The sequence below is a fragment of the Eleutherodactylus coqui genome, chromosome 1, assembly GCF_035609145.1.
Source record: "Eleutherodactylus coqui strain aEleCoq1 chromosome 1, aEleCoq1.hap1, whole genome shotgun sequence".
Classification (NCBI taxonomy): domain Eukaryota; kingdom Metazoa; phylum Chordata; class Amphibia; order Anura; family Eleutherodactylidae; genus Eleutherodactylus; species Eleutherodactylus coqui.
Genome location: NC_089837.1, coordinates 122,448,508 through 122,469,969, shown reverse-complemented (window position 1 = coordinate 122,469,969; position 21,462 = coordinate 122,448,508). Strand labels below are relative to the sequence as shown.

Genomic DNA, 21,462 nt, shown 5'->3' with positions numbered 1-21,462 from the left:
AGCAGCAGGACGATGAGGTGACTGACCCCACCTGGTTTGCTACGCCTACTGAGGACAGGTCTTCAGAGGGGAAGGCAAGTGCAGCAGCAGGGCAGGTTGGAAGAGGCAGTGTGGTGGCCAGGGGTAGAGGCAGGGTCAGACCGATTAATCCACCAACTGTTTCCCAAAGCGCCCCCTCGCGCCATGCCACCCTGCAGAGGCCGAGGTGCTCTAAGGTCTGGCAGTTTTTCACTGAGAGTGCAGACGACCGACGAACAGTGGTGTGCAACCTGTGTCGCGCCAAGATCAGCCGGGGAGCCACCACCACCAGCCTCACCACCACCAGCATGCGCAGGCATATGATGGCCAAGCACCCCACAAGGTGGGAAGAAGGCCGTTCACTGCCTCCGGTTTGCACCACTGCCTCTCCCCCTGTGCCACAACCTGCCACTGAGATCCAACCCCCCTCTCAGGACACAGGCACTACCGTCTCCTGGCCTGCACCCACACCCTCACCTCCGCTGTCCTCGGCCCCATCCACCAATGTCTCTCAGCGCACTGTCCAGCCGTCGCTAGCGCAAGTGTTTAAGCGCAAGCGCAAGTACGCCGCCACGCACCCGCACGCTCAAGCGTTAAACGTGCACATAGCCAAATTTATCAGCCTGGAGATGCTGCCGTATAGGCTTGTGGAAATGGAGGCTTTCAAAAACATGATGGCGGCGGCGGGCCCGCGCTACTCGGTTCCCAGTCACCACTACTTTTCCCGATGTGCCGTCCCAGCCCTGCACGACCACGTCTCCCGCAACATTGTATGCGCCCTCACCAACGCGATTACTGCCAAGGTCCACTTAACAACGGACACGTGGACAAGCACAGGCGGGCAGGGCCACTATATCTCCCTGACGGCACATTGGGTGAATTTAGTGGAGGCTGGGACCGAGTCAGAGCCTGGGACTGCTCACGTCCTACCCACCCCCAGAATTGCGGGCCCCAGCTCGGTGCTGGTATCTGCGGCGGTGTATGCTTCCTCCACTAAACCACCATCCTCCTCCTCCTCCTACGCAGCTTCTGTCTCGCAATCAAGATGTGTCAGCAGCACGTCGCCAGCAGACGGTGTCACGCGGTGTGGCAGCACTGAGGTGGGCAAACGTCAGCAGGCCGTGCTGAAACTACTCAGCTTAGGAGAGAAGAGGCACATGGCCCACGAACTGCTGCAGGGTCTGACAGAGCAGACCGACCGCTGGCTTTCGCTGCTGAGCCTCCAACCGAGCATGGTCGTGTGTGACAACGGCCGTAACCTGGTGGTGGCTCTGCAGCTCGGCAGCCTCACGCACGTGCCATGCCTGGCCCACGTCTTTAATTTGGTGGTTCAGCGCTTTCTGAAAAGCTACCCACGCTTGTCAGACCTGCTCGGAAAGGTGCGCCGGCTCAGCGCACATTTCCGCCAGTCCAAGACGGACGCTGCCACCCTGCGGACCCTGCAACATCGGTTTAATCTGCCAGTGCACCGACTGCTGTGCAACTTGCCCACACAGTGGAACTCTACGCTCCACATGTTGGCCAGGCTCTATGAGCAGCGTAGAGCTATAGTGGAATACCAACTCCAACTTGGGCGGTGTAGTGGGAGTCAGCCTCCTCAATTCTTTACAGAAGAGTGGGCCTGGTTGGCAGACATCTGCCAGGTCCTTGGAAACTTTGAGGAGTCTTCCCAGATGGTGAGCAGCGATGCTGCAATCATTAGCGTCACCATTCCTCTGCTATGCCTCTTGAGAAGTTCCCTGCAAAGCATAAAGGCAGACGCTTTGCGCTCGGAAACGGAGGCGGGGGAAGACAGTATGTCGCTGGATAGTCAGAGCACCCTCATGTCTATATCTCAGTGCGTTGAGGAGGAGGAGGAGGAGCATGAGGAGGATGAGGAGGAGGGGGAAGAGACAGCTTGGCCCACTGCTGAGGGTACCCATGCTGCTTGTCTGTCATCCTTTCATCGTGTATGGCCGGAGGAGGAGGATCCTGAACGTGATCTTCCTAGTGAGGACAGCCATGTGTTGCGTACAGGGACCCTGGCACACATGGCTGACTTCATGTTAGGATGCCTTTCTCGTGACCCTCGTGTTACACGCAATCTGGCCACTACGGATTACTGGGTGTACACACTGCTCGACCCACGGTATAAGGAGAACCTTTCCACTCTCATACCCGAAGAGGAAAGGGGTTCGAGAGTGATGCTATACCACAGGACCCTGGCGGACAAGCTGATGGTAAAATTCCCATCTGACAGCGCTAGTGGCAGAAGGCGCAGTTCTCCGAGGGTCAGGTAGCAGGGGAGGCGCAGGGATCAGGCAGCATGTACAGCACAGGCAGGGGAACACTCTCTAAGGCCTTTGACAGCTTTCTGGCTCCCCAGCAAGACTGTGTCACCGCTCCCCAGTCAAGGCTGAGTCGGTGGGAGCACTGTAAAAGGATGGTGAGGGAGTACGTAGCCGATCGCACGACCATCCTCCGTGACGCCTCTGCCCCCTACAACTACTGGGTGTCGAAGCTGGACACGTGGCCTGAACTCGCGCTGTATGCCCTGGAGGTGCTTGCTTGTCCTGCGGCTAGCGTCTTGTCAGAGAGGGTGTTTAGTGCGGCTGGGGGAATCATCACGGATAAGCGTACCCGCCTGTCAACCGACAGTGCCGACAGGCTTACAATCATAAAGATGAACAAAGCCTGGATTTCCCCAGACTTCTCTTCTCCACCAGCGGACAGCAGCGATACCTAAACAATACGTAGGCTGCACCCGCGGATGGAAGCATCATTCTCTATCACCATCAAAAACGGGGACCTTTTAGCTTCATCAATCTGTGTATTATATTCATCCTCCTCCTCCTGCTCCTCCTCCTGAAACCTCACGTAATCACGCCGAACGGGCAATTTTTCTTAGGCCCACAAGGCTCAGTCATATAATTTTTGTAAAAAATTTTTTATACGTTTCAATGCTCATTAAAGCGTTGAAACTTGCACCTGAACCAATTTTTATTTTTTTACCGGGCTGCCTACAGGCCTAGTTACAAATTAAGCCACATTAACCAAAGCGATTAATGGGTTTCACCTGCCCTCTTGGTTGGGCATGGGCAATTTTTCTGAGGTACATTAGTACTGTTGGTACACCAATTTTTTTGGGCCCTCGCCTACAGTGTAATCCTATTAATTTTTAGCCCACCTGCATTAAACATGACATTACCTCAGCTGTGCTGGGCACTGCAATGGGATATATTTATGTACCGCCGGTGGCTTCCTGGGACCCACCCATGCTGTCGGTCCACACGGAGTTGTAACTGCACGTGTCCACTTCTAAAGAACCCCAGTCTGACTGGGGCATGCAGTGGGCCGAAGCCCACCTGCATTAAACCTGACATTATCTCAGCTGTGCTGGGCACTGCAATGGGATATATTTATGTATTGCCGGTGGGTTCCAGGGACCCACCCATGCTGTCGGTCCACACGGAGTTGTAACTGCATGTGTCCACTTCTAAAGAACCCCAGTCTGACTGGGGCATGCAGTGTGGGCCGAAGCCCACCTGCATTAAACATCACATTACCTCAGCTGTGCTGGGCACTGCAATGGGATATATTTATGTACCGCCGGTGGGTTCCAGGGAGCCACCCATGCTGTCGGTCCACACGGAGTTGTAAATGCATGTGTCCACTTCTAAAAAACCCCAGTCTGACTGGGGTATGCAGTGTGGGCCCAAGCCCACCTGCATTTAATCTGACGTTAGCTCTCCTGTCCAGGGCACTGCAATGGGATACATTTATGTACAGCCGGTGGGTTCCAGGGAGCCACCCATGCTGTGGGTGCACATGGAATTCCCATTGCGGAGTTGTAACTGCCTGTGACTATTTATAAAAAACCGCGGTCTGACTGGGGCATGCAGACACCTTGACAGAATGAATAGTGTGTGGCACATAGGTTCCCCATTGCTATGCCCACGTGTGCAGCTCCTGATGGCGGTGGCACAGGATTATATTTCTCATTGCTTCTGTACAGCATTGTGGGCTATCGCCCCGCCCCTTTTAAAGAGGGTCGCTGCCTAGCCGTCCCAACCCTCTGCAGTGTGTTCCTGCGGTTCCTCCTCATGGCAGACGCACTTATAAATAGACATGAGGATGGTGTGGCATGAGGGCAGCTGAAGGCTGCGCAGGGACACTTTGGTGTGCGCTGTGGACACTGGGTCGTGCGAGGGGGGGGGTTGGGCAGCATGTAACCCAGGAGAAGTGGCAGCGGAGTGTCATGCAGGCAGTGATTGTGCTTTGTTGGAGGTAGTGTGGTGCTTAGCTAAGGTATGCATTGCTAATGAGGGTTTTTCTGAAGTAAAAATTGTTGGGAGGGGGGGGGGGGCCCACTCTTGCCGCTATTGTGGCTTAATAGTGGGACCTGTGAACTTGAGATGCAGCCCAACATGTAGCCCCTCGCCTGCCCTATCCGTTGCTGTGTCGTTCCCATCACTTTCTTGAATTGCCCAGATTTTCACAAATGAAAACCTTAGCGAGCATCGGCGATATACAAAAATGCTCGGGTCGCCCACTGACTTCAATGGGGTTCGTTATTCGAAACGAACCCTCGAGCATCGCGAAAATTTCGTCCCGAGTAACGAGCACCCGAGCATTTTGGTGCTCGCTCATCTCTAGTACTTATACAATTTAGCAAGCTGTGTGCATGTTATGGCATTTAGCTATTAACTGAATGCTGGTTACTTTTTCTTGTGAACTTCTGATGTAGCTCATAAAGCTGTATACTGTAGAATAAAAAATGTCATGAGACATAATTTCTTAACACCACAATCTGTAAGTTACTAAAGTACAATGTGGTGTACTGTAGATTTCAGAGTATGGTTTATATTCGGGTTTCTCAGGATAATCAACAGGAAGAAGGTGAGAACACTGCATTATGTATCACTGCTGTGTGCTATCACTTCCGGATCATCTTTTGATAGTTAGTATGTGTGATGACAGATAAAGAGGCACTGTAAAATAACATGGAGGTGATGTGTAAATCAAGATGATTGCATAACTAACATGCACTATGTGGACTATATTCACACACAGAAATTTCTGTGAGTGAAAAAGCCATTCTATAAATCAGAATAGTGTTGTCTCTGCAACCTGTGTATGAATTTCTGCAAGTCCCAATCAGAAGAATAAATCTGCTATGTTTAATTCACTATAATTATTCAAATTTTCAAAGGAAGCCTATGACTATTAAAGGGGTATTCTCATCGCTTAATAGCTCAATGTCATTCAATAGCTCAGCCAATCAGCCAATCAGAGGCAGCCTATTCAGCAGGCGGGGATTTAAAATCTGAATACTCCTCAGAGCAGTGCAGGAGAAGAGCCAGCAGGATGCGGCTGAGCCCCGGCAGCTGAAGAAAGGTGAGTATGTTTTTTTTATTATTTTTATCACCATTTTTTCATGTTTTGCAGGGAAGGGGTTATATTTAAAGCCCTTCCCTGATAAACAATTACAGGATGCTGGCAGCTGGATCCCCTACCACAGCTGTCAGTTGTGACAGTTGTAGTAGGGAATTCTTTATTGCCCGCAGGGATGCGGCAGACGTGTTCTTCATCCCCGCAGGGACACGGCAGTGGCGGACAGGTACTATTTATTTTTTTTTTGTTTTTTTACACTAAAATTTTAGTTATTTAGGGAAGAGCTTATATATAAAGCTCTTACCTGAAAAACAATTCAGGGGTGCCGGCAGACCATTGCCTTCAATGGAGCCACCCGCAGCAGCGGCTCCATTAAAGAGAATGCCAGCATTTATTTTTCTTTTACACTAAAATTTTAGTTTTTCAAGGAAGACCTTATATGTAAAGCCCTTCCCTGAAAAAGAATGCAGGGGTGCCGGCAGACCATTCCCTTCAATGGAGCTGCTGGAGGCAGCAGCGGCTCCATTGAAGGGAATGCGTGCATTCCCTATTGTGCACGCATGTCTTATCTTTACAGGCATGCACCTGTAAAACACAGACATGAGCACACACCATAGGAAATGCATTGTTTCTAATAGAAGCGTGTTTTTTTGTGCGCGCGTATGCACGCACAAATACACGCTTGTGTGAAGCTACCCTAAGGGTGACTACCCACTACAGTTTTTTTTCACTGCGCAATTCGCAGCGTTTTTTCTGCAGGGGTCTATGGGACTTGTAATGTTAAAATTGCGATTTTGCACGATCGCGATTTTAGCTTTACAAGTCCCATAGTCCATAGACCACTGCAGAAAAAAAAAAACGCTGCAAATTTCGAGGTGAGTTGCGGTGGTAAGCAGGGGAGAGCGGGGGGAGAGAGGGAGAGAGAGATCTCCCCTGCTGCTCCTCGCCCCCCGCCGGCAGCCGAATCTTTAGAGACGAGCGGGCAGGTACTCGAATAAGGCACTACTCGCTCGAGTAGTTTGCCTTAGCAAGTATGCTCGCTCGTCTCTAATTAGGGCCCATAGCATGGGCAACTTGTACATAAGGCACTATCAATGCTGAGCAGTATATAGAGGCAATAGAACAACATATGCTCCTGTCCAGACAACATCTTTTTCAGGGAAGGTCTTGGATATTTTAGCAAGACAGTGCTAAACCACATATTGCATCCATCACAACAGCATGGCTTCACAGTAGAAGAGTCCAGGTGCTTAACTGTGTAGTCCAGGCCTTTCACCAGTTCACCTGTGCACATATTCACAGTTTTTCACGCAGGTAAAGAAACGCAAGAAGGCCCAATTGATGTAACTATTTTTTTCCATATTTCTCCTTCCAACATGCGTAAATGCAGATTTCTGTTGGTGGAGGTAGAGTAATGGTGCGAAGAAGGTTTTCCTGGCACACCCTGGATTCTCTGATACCTGTAGGTGGATGCTATGACAATTTGCTGCAGTTCTGAAGGCCGAAGGAGGGGCCGCTACACAGGGAATAGAAGGGAGATGACGGTGTTGATGGGGTTACTTCTACCCAGCAAGTGGGGACCATCAGTGAGCAGAAGTTGCTGCGCCATATACCACCCACCTGCCTTAATCCAACACTGGACCTCTACTGCCCCGGGCAAAATATGGACCTGATAAAACTACAAGTCTAAAGCCAAGCATTAATCATAAAATGAATAATTCCATTACATGAATTTTCATAAATGTTTCAGATTCTTCATAGAAGATAACAAAACATTAGAAATGTGTGGTCTATTTACTGTATGTAAAGTGCAAATCTGATAAATGACTTCCTTTCTCTTAATGGTAATTGACCCAAACACCATGAAGAATATCCGGGCAAGGGTGAATCATTTACTTCACAGCTATGTGTTGGAGATCATCTCATTACCCTGCAGGATTTTAAGAAGTTCCATGAAGAAAATCTTTCCTGTAATACAAGTACAGCCGTAAAAGCTGAAGCAATATCCACAAAGTACAGGCAACATCACGTACACAGCCTTACCTGTAGAGGGGCTCGCCACGTTAAAAAAAAAAACAAATATCGGAGAAATTCCATTATTCTGCCTGTCTGAAAACATCCCAGAAGCAGAGAGAAGACAGACAAGGACAATACAGTGTCGGTAAGGAGACCGCTCTATTCCTTATCCTTCCAATATGCCAATATGTATTGTATGATTTTTTTCCTTTTTTATTGCTAAATATATTATAGAAATAATTGTATCTGAACATGATGTTTTATGTAAAGCTACAGTATGCACAAAGTTAAATTAGTAAGCATGCTATAAATAATTATATGTATATGCATCCAGGGGTGGGATTTAAGTTTTTAACAAAGACGACAAAGATATATGTGTGGTTGCCCGGAGTGAAGCAGAAAGTATTCCTACTTCTATAACTAAATACAGCGATTACAATATTTCATACATTAATGTTGGATGTAAATAAATATTGTAATAGTCATTTCCTATAAATTATCAAACTGAGTGCTAGCTGCCAGGCTAGAATTTAAAACCTTACACTCATCCTTTACTTTACACTCCTTCTGTATATACATACTCAGTATCATAGATTGTGCAGAAACTTTAAAGGAAGAAGATATGGATAGGGGATAACCTGCTGTGGTGGAAATAAGCTTTTAAGGCGTGAAAACAAGTGCATAAAGAGAAGGGGGTAAAGTGGGCATCCTGCTTCTCTCCAGTTCTGCAAAGCAGCTTGAATTTTAACCCTTTCCAATCCAATTTGCATCCTGGTTTTCCTAGGGGGCTTACTCTTTTTCTGCCGTTATACAACAGCGCTATATGCTGGCTAAAGCCAGTACTGCATAAGGTGACACGTCGGATAGGCTACGACAGCAGAGAGGCTGGCAATATACAGTAAGAAAACCTCGACAGACGTCTTCCAGCATCAGAGCTGTAAATGATAATGTCTTAAGAGGTCAGACAGTGAATTGGAAAGGGTTAACAATCAGTTTGGGAGAGTATGGAAGCAGTGGCCACATTCCACCCCTATAATATCAGTCTATTTATCTATAAACAATATATATACACTATAGGAGTGAAGTACTGAAAATGGCCTTTAGGGGGCTGGAGAGCAGCCTGTTTGAGAAAACATCCAGTGAGTTAGGGTCCATTTACACAGGACGACTGTCAGGCAAATAATGCCCAACACTCGTCCCGGTGTTTCCTTGCTCCCATGCTGTTGCACGGGAGCTAGTAGAGCTGGTTCGCTCACGGAGTGGCCAGCAGGGGGACAGAGCAGTGCAGCATAAACGATGGGCGATAAGCTCATTGCTCATCGTTCAGTTTAAATACCGGTCGTTCAGCAGTGATCGACGGCTGTGTTATCTCAATAGAGAGGGGCAGGGAAGCGAAAGGAGAGAAATCTCCTGCATTGCCTAGCCCCCTGCTGGCCGCTCCGTGAGCAAGCCAGCACCAGTTGCTCCTGTGTGACAGCACGGGAGTGCCGACACACAGGGACGAGTGTCAGGCATCATTTGCCCGACAGTCTTCCCGTGTAAATGGACCTTAAGAGTCTAGTCTGTCAATTGGGTGTAGCTCTAGGAAAGAAAACCTCCTGACTTGCGAAGCTCAAAGCACATTCTAGTCCGTTGGAGACCAAGCACCGGTCTGGTGGAACTCCTGCGACTATCTAGAAGAGGCAGGAGTCTTACAAGGGTGGACAACCCTTAGGCTAAGATTAAGGCATAGTAAGGCATTAGGCCTGTTAGTTATTTAAGTGCCAAAAACTATGTTATTTAGCAGCTAGACGGGCACGGAGTCGCATATGTTTGTGTACACTATGGCAAATAACAGTTTGGAGATTGTGCTATGTTTTCTGTTGATTAACCATAGTAAAAGGATGGATTTCCTAAGTTTCCATCAAACTTCTGGCCTGAACGTGGTTTACTGGTGTGGGACCATCCATCTGGTAAATGAAGGATGGCGATTCGATGAGCTAACAACCCCAAAGTCGTCACAACACATATATCCCCCATTAGGCAGCCTTTCCATGGGCATTGCATTTTAATGCAAGAGTATTTCCAGCATGGGAGAACACTTAAAGTCACCGCGCTTTTCTGCAATCGCGGAAAATCATGGCATGCCGCGGTTTTTATACGCAAGCGGAAAATCACGGCGGATTTCTGCTTGTGTACATCGGGCTGCACTTTCTATAGTTATTCTATGGAAAAAGTTTCATGCGTTACCCGCGTAACCAGTGACTATAACTTGTAATATTATTACAGATAGTCCCCAACTCGCGAACGTTCGAGTTACGAACTTCGCAAGATGCGAACAATCTGTACTGCACAGTATGATGTAATGCTATGGCATTACATCATACTTTGCAGGGACTGGGCAGGCTTCTATCAAGCCTGATAGAAGCCTGCTCGGTCAGATCGCGGGACACTGTGCGGTTGCTAGGCAGCTGGGGGCTTTCTGAAAGGCCCTAGGGCTGCCTATGCAGAGCGCCTATCAAGCTTTCAGAAGGCCCTCCGTCTGCCTAGCAACAGCACAGCGTCAGCGGGACACTGTACGGGCCCCCTGAACGTCGGGTGCCGTCTGTTTCTTACAGCCGGCACCCAACGGCAGCAGTTCCGACGAGCCCTGCGCCGCTCGTCGGAACTGTTGACACTTTAAGTACCGCTGTGTTAACAGTTCTGATGAGCAGCGCGGCTCATCGGAACTGCTGCCGTTGGGTGTCCGCTGTAAGAACAGCCGGCACCCAACGTTGTATGGAGCGGGATCCACCCGCGATCCTGCTCCATACAAGCATTTGTTCAGACTTACGAACAAGTGTACTTGCGAACAGGCTCCTGGAACTGAACCTGTTCACAAGTAGGGGACCCTCTGTACACTCAAAAAAGGTGTCCATGCCCCTCTTGAGCTCCTTTAGTGAGAGTTCGCCATCACCACATCCTCAGGTAGAGTGTTCCATAATCTTAATAATCTTAAAGTAATCATGCTCTTAAAGTAATCATGCTCTTACAGTAAAGAACCCCTTTCTATGTTGGTGTAGAAATCTTCTTTCTTCTAGATTTAGAGGGCGCCCCCTTGTTACAGTCGCAGTCCTTGGTATGAATAGATCATGGGAGAGATCTCTGTATTGTCCCCCGATATATTTATATATAGTTATTAGGTCTCACCTCAGCCACCCTTTTCTAAATTAAATAACCCTATGTTAGGTGCACTGTTCAGACACAATCTTCTGTTTCTGTGTCTGGCAAACATGGGTGTCGTCCCAATCTATCTGTTCCCTGAGCTAATATTCACTCCTAAGGTTAATAGCTTCAGGCCTCCTGTTCAGCTATTGCACGTTTTCCAATCACAGCCCTACATAGCTGTCCTGGGCCTTCCAGACTTTGCTGGAATGTTGATGAGAGTTTGTCCCTATCTTTTGATGTCCAGCCACTGCTTTAACAGTTACCTTGCTGTCTGCTTATGTTCTGTGTTCTTCGATCGTGTACTCTGTGGTCTGTTATTCCTAATGTCCGCTTTTGTTTATCCTTGTCATCTTGTTCCTCCTTTGTTTCTGTACTCCCTGGTGTTGTTCTATCTTTGTCCTATAGGTGTTCTGGGCCATCAGGGTAGGTCAGCGCCTAGAGGAAGACCGTGGGGGTCATCCTTATCAGGACGAGTGCTCCGCTTAAAGGCAGGGGTCTCCCTCTCCTGGTTATCAGTTCAGGTCAAGATACCTTCCCTAGTTTCCATCCATATACAGGGCTGTTCATCTGGCATCTTACCTCCCATGCTGGGGTTGGCTGTCAGCCATGCTGGATCGGATCTTTACCTACCCGGTAGTTTGACACAGTGATTCCACATCCACAGTCTTTACACCTCAATTTTGATAAACTCTCTGGGTATTGTAGTCGACCCATTCCATTTATTAACTTAGTTGCCCATTCTTGAACCCGCTCAAGCTCTGATATATCCTTTTTGAGTATCGATGCACAAAACTGTACAAAATATTCCACGTGTAGTCTTAAGGCCCATTTACATGCAAAGACAATCTTTCAAACAATTGAAAGATGGACATTAGTGTCCATTAGCAGTTTATGCAAAACGATTGCTAATTGACAGTTTTAGTGGTTTATTACCTTCATTTGCATGTAAATGGGCCTCCAACAGCTGTTTGCAAATCCCAGCATGTGGTCTGGACTTTGCACTCAGCTGCATTGTCTTCTCAGGGGCTGCCACAGGCTGTCGGCTGAATACAATGTAATCAGCTGCTCCAATGGAGAACATAGCCTGCGTTCCCTGCTATCCCTCTCCACCTGAATGGTGGATTTTAAGCTCACCTAAAAATCATTGTTCAGACGAAGAGTTAAAGATGGAAGTGTTTACACGCAACGATAATTGCTCAAAAGCCATAGTTTGAACAAATTAATAAACGATAATTGTTGTGTGTAAATGCGACTTTACCAGAGATTTGTAAAGGGAAAAAACAAACACTTTTAAAAAATCAGGATACACGAGATCCAATGACTCTCCCTGCTTCAATCTAGAATTTACCTCCTCGTAGAAGCTAATCAGATTGGTTTGCCAGGAATGACTCCTCAAACATCTATTTTCAATTAGGTACTCAAGGATAGCATCTCTTAGAAACCCTTCAAACATTTTACCCACAATAGATGTTAAATTTACCGGCCTGTAAATTTTAGGTTCACTTTTTCACCCGTTTTTGAATATCAGCACCACACTTGGTAGGCGCCAACACAGTGAAACAGACCGCATCACAATAGAGTCCTTAAATATAAGAAACAATGGTCTGTCTATCACATTACTTAATTCGCTTAGAACTCATGGGTGTATGACATCACGACCCAGTGATATTTTTGCACTTTTTCCTGGGTTAGACTGATGAAATTTAATGGAAAGATCTCTCAATTTTAACTGACATTTCATTTTCTTGAGTGAATACACTGGCAAAAAAAAATAGCAGATTTGCTCTCTCCACATGACCCTCTACTATTTTTCCCTCATTACTTTTTAAAGGGCCAACGCATTCCGTTTTAATCTTTTTGCTATTTATATAGTTGATAAACAGAGAGTTAGTTTAACTCTCTTTGGTATTGTCTCTCTCCCCCTTACGCTGCTTTTATTTGCTTTTTACCTAATTTATTTTTTTCTTCTAGCTTTTTAATGCTTTTTCGTTGACTTTTTGTTATAGTAGTTTAAATGCTTCCTTTTTGTTGTTTATTGCCCCCTTTATATCTTTATTGAGCCACATCTTTTTCCTACTCCTATGATATGAGCTGCTCACAGTAAGTATTTAAAAATTCCTCATTTGTTGTTTGTACTCTTATTTCTGAGGACATTGTCAATAAGGTTAAGGGCATCTTTAAGCTGATTGAAGTTTGCCTTCCTAAAGTTTAGTATTTTAGTAGCTCCCCAATTAGCCCTATTGAAAGACAAGCTGAAATTTAGTATATTATGGTCACTATTTGCCAGGTGTCCCCCAACATGCGCCTAATTATTCTGACAGGTCTATTGGCTAATATTATGTGAGCACTCGAACCTGGAAACTCCTGTGCTCCATGCAGCTGCTCTACTAGCTTGCTGGACAGCTCCCCTGCTAAATTGTAGCCTAGTCCTTGCTCCTGTTGATCCAGTTCCTGCCTTCCTGACTTGCTCTGCCCCCTTAATTGGACGTCCTATAAAAGCCTGCCCTGCCACTTCCTCCCTGCGTGATTATTGTGCTCCCAGTCAATAGTCAAGCTTCACCTCCTGCCTGCTCCTCCATACCGTGAATTGTTATTACCCGGCCGTTACCAATCTCTGGCTTTCTTCCGACTATGCTATGTGCGTGCTCCTTTGTACCATAACAGATATTACCCATTACCGACCTCTGGCTTTCCTCTGACTACGGTATCTGTCTGCTCAGTTTACAACAGAAAGACTCTGAACTCGCACCAGACCCGTTACATATAAACTCCAATACGGCCATCCCTCTAGTTGGGCCCTTCACGAGTTGGTAAAGGTAATTATTTACAGCTATTGACAGAAACTAATTTCCTTTATGTGATCAACAGGTAAAGGTAATTATCTACAGTTATTGACAGAAACTAATTTTCTTTATGAGATCAACAGGTTTCGGTTTCCCAATTCATATCTGGATAGTTAAAGTCTCTCATAATAATTACCTCATCTATTTGCCTCAGTAACATATTTTTGGTGGCTTCTGTTGTATTTGGCAGCCTATAGAAAACCCTATGAGGATTTTATTATAATTTTTTCCTTCATGTATCTCTACTCATACAGACTCCACATGTTCATCCCATTCCATTTTTATGATGCCTTCTAAACAAATTATAACTCTGTAAGTACACCAGCCAGCCACAGCTTTCATCCAACCAGGTTTCAGTTATTCCCACTATGTCATAGTTTTCCTCAGACATTATTACTTTCAGTTTGTCAACCTTATTGGTCAGACTTCTAGCATTAATCATCATATAGTTTAGAAGGTTTTGGTTATTTTCTTTTTTTAAGTGTATCCCTAATAACGGTTCTAACTGTATTAACCCATCCCAACACTTCACCCCCATTTTTATTACTTAATGTCTGATAACTTTTCTATATGGTCTTCCCCTCTCTTTGTGGATGCCCTTCTTTTATTCCCTAGTTTAAACCCTTCACTAATCTTCTAGCCATATTCTTCCCTAGCACAGCTGCAACCTCCCCATTGAGATGCAGCCCATCCCTACTATAGAACCTGTAGCCAACAACAAAGTCAGCCCAGTTCTCCAGGAACCAAAACCCTCCTTCCTACACCAACTCTTGAGCCACTTGTTTAACTCTGTAATCTCCCTCTGCCTTTGTGGTGCGACACATGGTACAGATAGTATTTCACAAACTATTACTTTAGAGGTCCTTGTCCTAGGCTTACATCCTAGTCCCTGAAATCATGCTTAAGTACCCTTCACCTACCACGAACTCTGTCATTGGTCCTAATGTGTCCCATGACTGATAGATCCTCACCAGCCCCTCTCATTAATCTGTCAACCCAATCTGTGATGTGTCGAACCTAAGCACCTAGAAGACAACACACCACTCCTCAATCCCGGTCTTTGTGGCAGATTGCCGTCTGTCCCCTTAATAATTGATAGGGTTTAAAAAAATAAAAAAATACTCCTGCGCTGCCTCAAACAAACGACCGGTTTTGACAATAGTGATTTTGTCTGAAAGGTTTATTTAGGTACAACACGTTTCGTCGCTAAAAACGACTTTATCAAGTACTTGATAAAGTCGTTTTTAGCGACGAAACGCGTTGTACCTAAATAAACCTTTCAGACAAAATCACTATTGTCAAAACCGGTCGTTTGTTTGAGGCAGCGCAGGAGTATTTTTTTATTTTTTTAAACCCTATTACTACACCGTGAGTCCAATCTAGTATTGGACACAGAAGCCCTGCAGCGGACTCCAGCGACCAGGGAACCTGTTGGACGCCATAGGAAAGATCCTATAGAGATCTGATAAGCCAACTCGGACTTGGAGGTGGTGGTGAGACTCCTCTCCACAGGAGTTTTCACCATACACCCGGTGAGTCATTTTATTTTATTTTATTTTATTCCACTTTATTACAATTTATCACGTTTTTCATCATATGGACACCTTAATATACTCTCCCTATTAGCCACCTGAAGCGCCTCCCTGACCATTTCTTTATATTCCCTTAATAATTGAGACCACCACTACCAAGACCCATTTAGCCTGCCCTGTGCTCCTAATCCCTTTTTAACTAGAGAAGACATTCTCGTGGCGGTCAGAAGCCATATCGTGCTGCAGCAGTGCTAATCCTGTAACGGCAGTACAATTATATTCTGCTACAAGGAAGGCATCCTTTACAATAAATTAGCAAACTAGTTTATGACTTCTGGCATCACATCTAAATGGCACAGCAGAGTGAAGTAGAGGACAATAGCCATTTCATGTGCATCTACATTTCATAAAGGCAACTGGCGTCACTTGTTACTCTGCTCTGCCATCTTGATTTGATGCCAGAAAAAAAGGATTTCTTAATGGGATCAGTAAGTTACCTGCATTGTGTCTGGATACTTGAGACTGTATTTGTATGATTGTATAATAAACATTGTTTTGCTGATGTAAATTGACTCACAATTGGATGCAGTAAAAAAGCTTGTGGTGTGCTAATGGATCTGACAAGAAACAATTAACATAGACAGAACAATAAAGGCGGGAAAAGGAGGGAAGCACGAAATCAAGGCGGTATTAACAGTAAGATATGGAAAAAAATAAGGCAAAAGTAGACAGCCACGCTATCAGTGTTTGATAAACCGCCCATGTCCAGCCTTAGTGACAGCTGGAGACGTCACGCATTCCATCATCACCGTGCTTGTGCCGCATATTTTGTATATGGCACGGGGTAAACATAAAGGCTATAATCTGGACAGTAGAGTCACGCTTAAAAACTAATAAAAGTATCTATGCATGTAACAATGCATATTGTATAGTATAGTCCATTTATAGCAAAAAAAATGGATGACAGACTTCCTTTAAATATTATGATAAAAAAAAGAAATGAGCCTAAGCGTTTTCTAGGACTTTACTACTAATGACCTATCTTAGGATAGGTCATCAATAACAAAGGAGAAAAAAAACACTTATTTAATTACAATAAATTCATTAAAATTATAAATGGTAGATATAAATTGTGGATCCCAAGCAACAACCCGCTCCCCACTCCTCCGCCCCACCCGCTAATGAACTATTCATGACTAGAGATGAGCGAGCGTACTCGTCCGAGCTTGATACTCATTCGAGTATTAGGGTGTTCGAGATGCTCGTTACTCGAAACGAGTACCATGCGATGTTCGAGTTACTTTCATCTCTGAGACGTTAGCGCGCTTTTCTGGCCAATAGAAAGACAGGGAAGGCATTACAACTTCCCCCTGCGACGTTCAAGCCCTATACCACCCCCTGCAGTGAGTGGCTGGCGAGATTAGGTGTCACCCGAGTATTAAAATCTGCCCGCCCATGGCTCGCACAGATGCATTCTGACATAGTTCAGGGAAAGTGCTGTTGATGCCGGAGCTGCTATAGGGAGAGCGTTAGGAGTGATTTTAGGCTTCAAGAACCCCAACGGTCCTTCTTAGGCCATAGAAATCGCAGATCGCACCTATCTGCGATCTGCGATTCCTGTTCTCTTCTCTATACGCGCTCAATGGGGCCGGCGGCAGCAGCGCCGACCCCATTGAGAACATATAGAAGACAAATCATTCTTCTCTGCCACAGCTGTAACAGCTGTGGAAGAGAAGAACGATGTTTGCCCATTGAATTCAATGGAGCCGGCAATACAGCAGGTTCCACTGAAAGCAATGGGCTGCCGGCGTGCGCGGGATGAATTGTCGGGAACGGCTTAAATATATAAGCCCTTCCCTGCAATTCATCCAGAAATGTGTTGAAATTAAAAAAAAAAAAAAAAATATATATATATATATATATATATATATATATATACTTACCTTGTCCCGGCAGACGGAGTTCAGCCGCGGCGGCCGGCAGTGGGTGTGAAGGGGGTGTGAGTCAGACTCAGTGCTGAGCCAATCAGGGGGCAGGTCTGACTCACACCCCCTTCACACCCACTGTAGGCCGGCCGCGCTGAACTCCGTCTGCCGGGACAAGGTAAGTATATACCGTATATACTGGCGTATAAGACGACTTTTGAACCCCGAAAAATCTGCTCTGAAGTCGGGGGTCATCTTATACGCCGGTAATACAAAAAAAAAGAAAGTGTCAAAAAAAAAATTCATTACTCACCTCCCCCGGCGTTCTGCGGCGCTGCTGCAGGCTGTCGCTCCTGGTCCTTGGCAGAGCATTGCTTTCTGGACAGGGCTTGAAATCCCCACCTCCAGAAAGCTACTGTGATTAGCTAACACACGCCGTCAGCCAATCACAGCCATTCAATGACATCATTGTCATTGGCTGTGATTGGCTGAAGGCACGTGTGTTTTCTGGAGGTGGGGATTTCAAGCTCTGCGTCCAGAAAGCAATGCTCTGCCGGGGACCAGGAGGGAGCGACATCCTGCAGCAGCGCCGCAGAACGCCGGGGGAAGTGAGTAATGATTTCTATTTTTTGCTCCGCTGTATTCCCGGCATATAAGGTGACAGTTGGAGGGTCGTCTTATACGCCCCGTCGCCTTATACGCCGGTATATATGGTATATTTTTTTTATTTTTACACATTTCTGGATGAATTGCAGGGAAGAGCTTCTATATTTAAGCCCTTCCCGACAATTCATCCAGCGCACGCCGGCAGCCCATTGCTTTCAGTGGAACCTGCTGTATTGCCGGCTCCATTGAATTCAATGGGCTAACATCGTTCTTCTCTGCCACAGCTGTTACAGCTATGGCAGAGGAGAACGATCTTTATGCTGACAGTGCGGGGGGGGGGGCACTCTTGCCGCTATTGTGGCTTAATAGTGGGACCTGGGAACTTGAGATGCAGCCCAACATGTAGCCCCTCGCCTGCCCTATCCGTTGCTGTGTCGTTCCCATCACTTTCTTGAATTGCCCCGATTTTCACAAATGAAAACCTTAGCGAGCATCGGCGATATACAAAAATGCTCGGGTCGCCCATTGACTTCAATGGGGTTCGTTACTCGAAACGAACCCTCGAGTATCACGAAAATTTTGTCCCGAGTAACGAGCACCCGAGCATGTTGGAGCTCGCTCATCTCTATTCATGACCTATCCTGAGAATAGGTCATCAATAGTAAAGTCCCAGAAAACTCATTTAAAGGGGTTGTCCCGCGGCAGCAAGTGGGTCTATACACTTCTGTATGGCCATATTAATGCACTTTGTAATGTACATTGTGCATTAATTATGAGCCATACAGAAGTTATAAAAAGTTTTATACTTACCTGCTCCGTTGCTGGCGTCCTCGTCTCCATGGTGCCGACTAATTTTCGCCCTCCGATGGCCAAATTAGCCGCGCTTGCGCAGTCCGGGTCTTCTGCAGTCTTCTATGGAGCCTCTCGTGCAGGATGCCGGCTCCGTGTAGCTCCGCCCCGTCACGTGCCGATTCCAGCCAATCAGGAGGCTGGAATCGGCAATGGACCGCACAGAAGAGCTGCGGTCCACGGAGACAGAGGATCCCGGCGGCCATCTTCAGCGGTAAGTATTGAAGTCACCGGAGCGCGGGGATTAAGGTAAGCGCTCCGGTAAGCTTTCTTTACCTCCCTGCATCGGGGTTGTCTCGCGCCGACCGGGGGGGGGGTTGAAAAAAAAAAAAACCCGTTTCGGCGCGGGACAACCCCTTTAATACTTTTGTACATATCTCTGACTGAGTACCTTGCTTTGTTTCCTTATTTCCTTCACTCCCCATTTTTACCCTTTTACATTGATTATTCTTAAAGGAGTTGTCTGAGATAAAGCTTCTTTATACGTACGAGTCCCTCAATTGTAAAACATAATAATATAGAGTTCATACTGACCTCTGTACTCAGGGGGAACAGGAAGAGGTGAATATGAGCTCTTTATTATATTTTCCACAAGGGGCACCCATTTTTGTAAAGAAGCTTTATCTTGCACAACCCATTGAAGGGTATAGGTGCAGAAGAAGAAGTGGATGCAGCAAACCTGTAGTGAAAATAAAGACTAAAATACTTGGTGAAGATCATGAGGGATGGAGAAAAAAAATGTATGAGAGATGCTATGGAAATGATGTCATCCAGGTAAACGCGCCATTAGGTCAACGTGAGAAAATACAAGTGCAATGAGCAACAAAAACTGGAGACATGGTGTAACCTTCCAAAGTAGCCTATGCAACTTTTATCTAAAGCACTGCTGGTTGCTTTAAATAATAGAGAAGTTAGATATCACGGATTCTAGTCTTCAAATCTTCTTTGGAAGGTTGTGCCATGTCTCCCATTCTTAAGGGTATTGAAAGTCAGAAAAAAGGTAGAGAGCGCCACAGGTATATCCAATCCGACCTTGCTGGAATGTGCGGATGCGGTCACAATGCGACTTTACCTCAGTACTCCAATCCTCTGATTCAAAGGAGAGCTGCAGATACAAACTGGGGGTTCTGAGGCCAGAACTCCCCCAGATATAACAGAAAATGCAAAGTCAGAATATGCAAAGTCAGGGAGAGGTGCCCTGTTTTGCACCGAAACGCGTTGCCTCATTAAAAGTTTTGTTGAACTTCAACTTCTGGATTATCACTATGCACCCTGGAGCATAATCTTACACTTTGTGGAGGACACTCTGAGGAGGGGGCATCTGTTCATCATACCCCCCTCCTTTCAAGCAAGTGTTAGACCTCTCTATTACGTACATGTGAACCTGTCCTCAGTTTACTCCATTTTTTGAGCGCGGATCCTTTTCTGACTTTGCATTTTCAATTCTTAAGGGTGGTACTGTGATTGTTGTACAATGTCAGTAGATAATTTGGAGATCCTTTTTATACAGTATGCAAATATTCCTGAGCAGAAATAGGATGGGGCTTAATATTGTCTGCCAAGTGGGCATTCAACCATTGGTACACATGTATATAGTACAGTACTCAATAATATATATTTTTTTCATTTTACAGCTATGAACCTGGAAACACTCAACACCACCAATGGCTCAACTTCTGTAAACTGCACTCGTGATCACAAAATCACACAATATGTCTTCCCTGTTTTATACACGGTCATATTCTTGTTAGGAATAATCATGAACTGCCTATCTGGATGGATTTTCTTCAACGTTCCGAGTAAAGGTGTTTTCATTGTTTACCTTAAAAACACTGTGGTAGCTGACATACTCATGATCCTCACATTACCTTTCAAGATTCTCTCCGATTCTGGCATAGGACCATCGCAGATGTCAGTTATTGTTTGTCGCTTCTCTGCAGTCATATTTTATGGAACGATGTACATAAATATAATACTACTTGGTCTCATTGGATTAGACCGGTTTCTAAAGACTGTAAGACCATTCAGCATAAATGAGATGGACAATGTGAGTCAGGCCAAGATGATTTCTGTAGCAGTCTGGACAGTCATCTCTCTACTATCACTACCAAATATAATTCTGAGCAGTAAAAATGTAGACCTGCAAGATAGTCATGACTGTACCCTTCTAAAAACACCGCTGGGGGTAGAGTGGCATAAAGCTGTTAGCTACATAGGGGTTATCATTTTTTGGGTTGTCTTCATTTCCATGACCCTGTTTTATACAATAATCAGCAAGAAGGTTTATGATTCCTACGTTAAATCCAAGCATAAAGTCAAGCCTTCAAGAAAGAAGATAAGATTTAAAGTTTTTATTGTGGTTGTTGTGTTTTTCTTGTGTTTTGCCCCTTACCACATTCTAAGGTTGCCATATACGTTTAGTCAGGTTGGAATGATAAAAGATTGCCAAATGCAAAACCGTTTATACGTGGCAAAAGAAACCACTCAGTGGATTGCAGCCACCAATGTGATAATGGATCCACTGATCTATGTAATGCTCTGCAGGCCCTTTAGAAAGCGGATACCGGGATTTAAGAGTTCACCCAGTTCCAGCAGGGAATTAAGCATATCTAAATTATAATCATAGACAATGGATAGCCCACTCTTCCCCCTTATATAAACCTTATATGTTGTACTGTAGTACTGTGTGTTCAATTCAGTAAGTCTATTCAGTTATACAGCTAGAATATGTAAATAATGGTTTTGTTATTCTGTAGTAATAGTTCTCTTATTTTATAATTCAGTTCTATAAGGGACATGTACACATACAGGAAAATGGTCCCATTTACTGAATGGGGCTGTTATTATCAAATGGATAGCACTAAATGTAAATCCTATCTTTAAGATTAGCCATCAGTGTGTGGAGGTTGAACCTCTGAAAACCTCACCTTGGCCTCTTCACTGTACAAAACATAGTGGCATCCAAAAAAAAGGGATGGCTGCCTCTATGGTGCATATGCCCTGGATGCAGCTTTGTCTAACCATGTGATTGTACTCAAGGGCAGGCTTGGCTTGGGGGCAGAGAGGCAGATGCTCCCCAGGCCAGGCTCCCAGCAGACATTTCGGGTCACTGGG

The 21,462-nt window shown here is 45.6% G+C and overlaps 2 protein-coding genes across 2 annotated transcripts in view; one reads left to right on the top strand and one right to left on the bottom strand.

Annotated features, from left to right (window-relative positions):
* The window catches only part of MED12L (mediator complex subunit 12L), a 504,977-nt gene that overhangs the window by 281,937 nt on the left and 201,578 nt on the right, over positions 1-21,462 (bottom strand). The window lies entirely within an intron of this gene.
* On the top strand, positions 7,468-20,968 carry LOC136616468 (P2Y purinoceptor 13-like). Its single transcript, XM_066594212.1, has 2 exons — positions 7,468-7,552; positions 19,983-20,968. Exon 2 carries the CDS (start codon positions 19,985-19,987, stop codon positions 20,966-20,968), a length of 984 nt encoding a protein of 327 aa, XP_066450309.1. The 5' UTR covers positions 7,468-7,552; positions 19,983-19,984.

Excerpts from the sequence above, each read along its gene's own strand:
- LOC136616468 (XM_066594212.1), top strand. The coding sequence starts at position 19,985 with ATGAACCTGGAAACACTCAACACCACCAATGGCTCAACTTCTGTAAAC.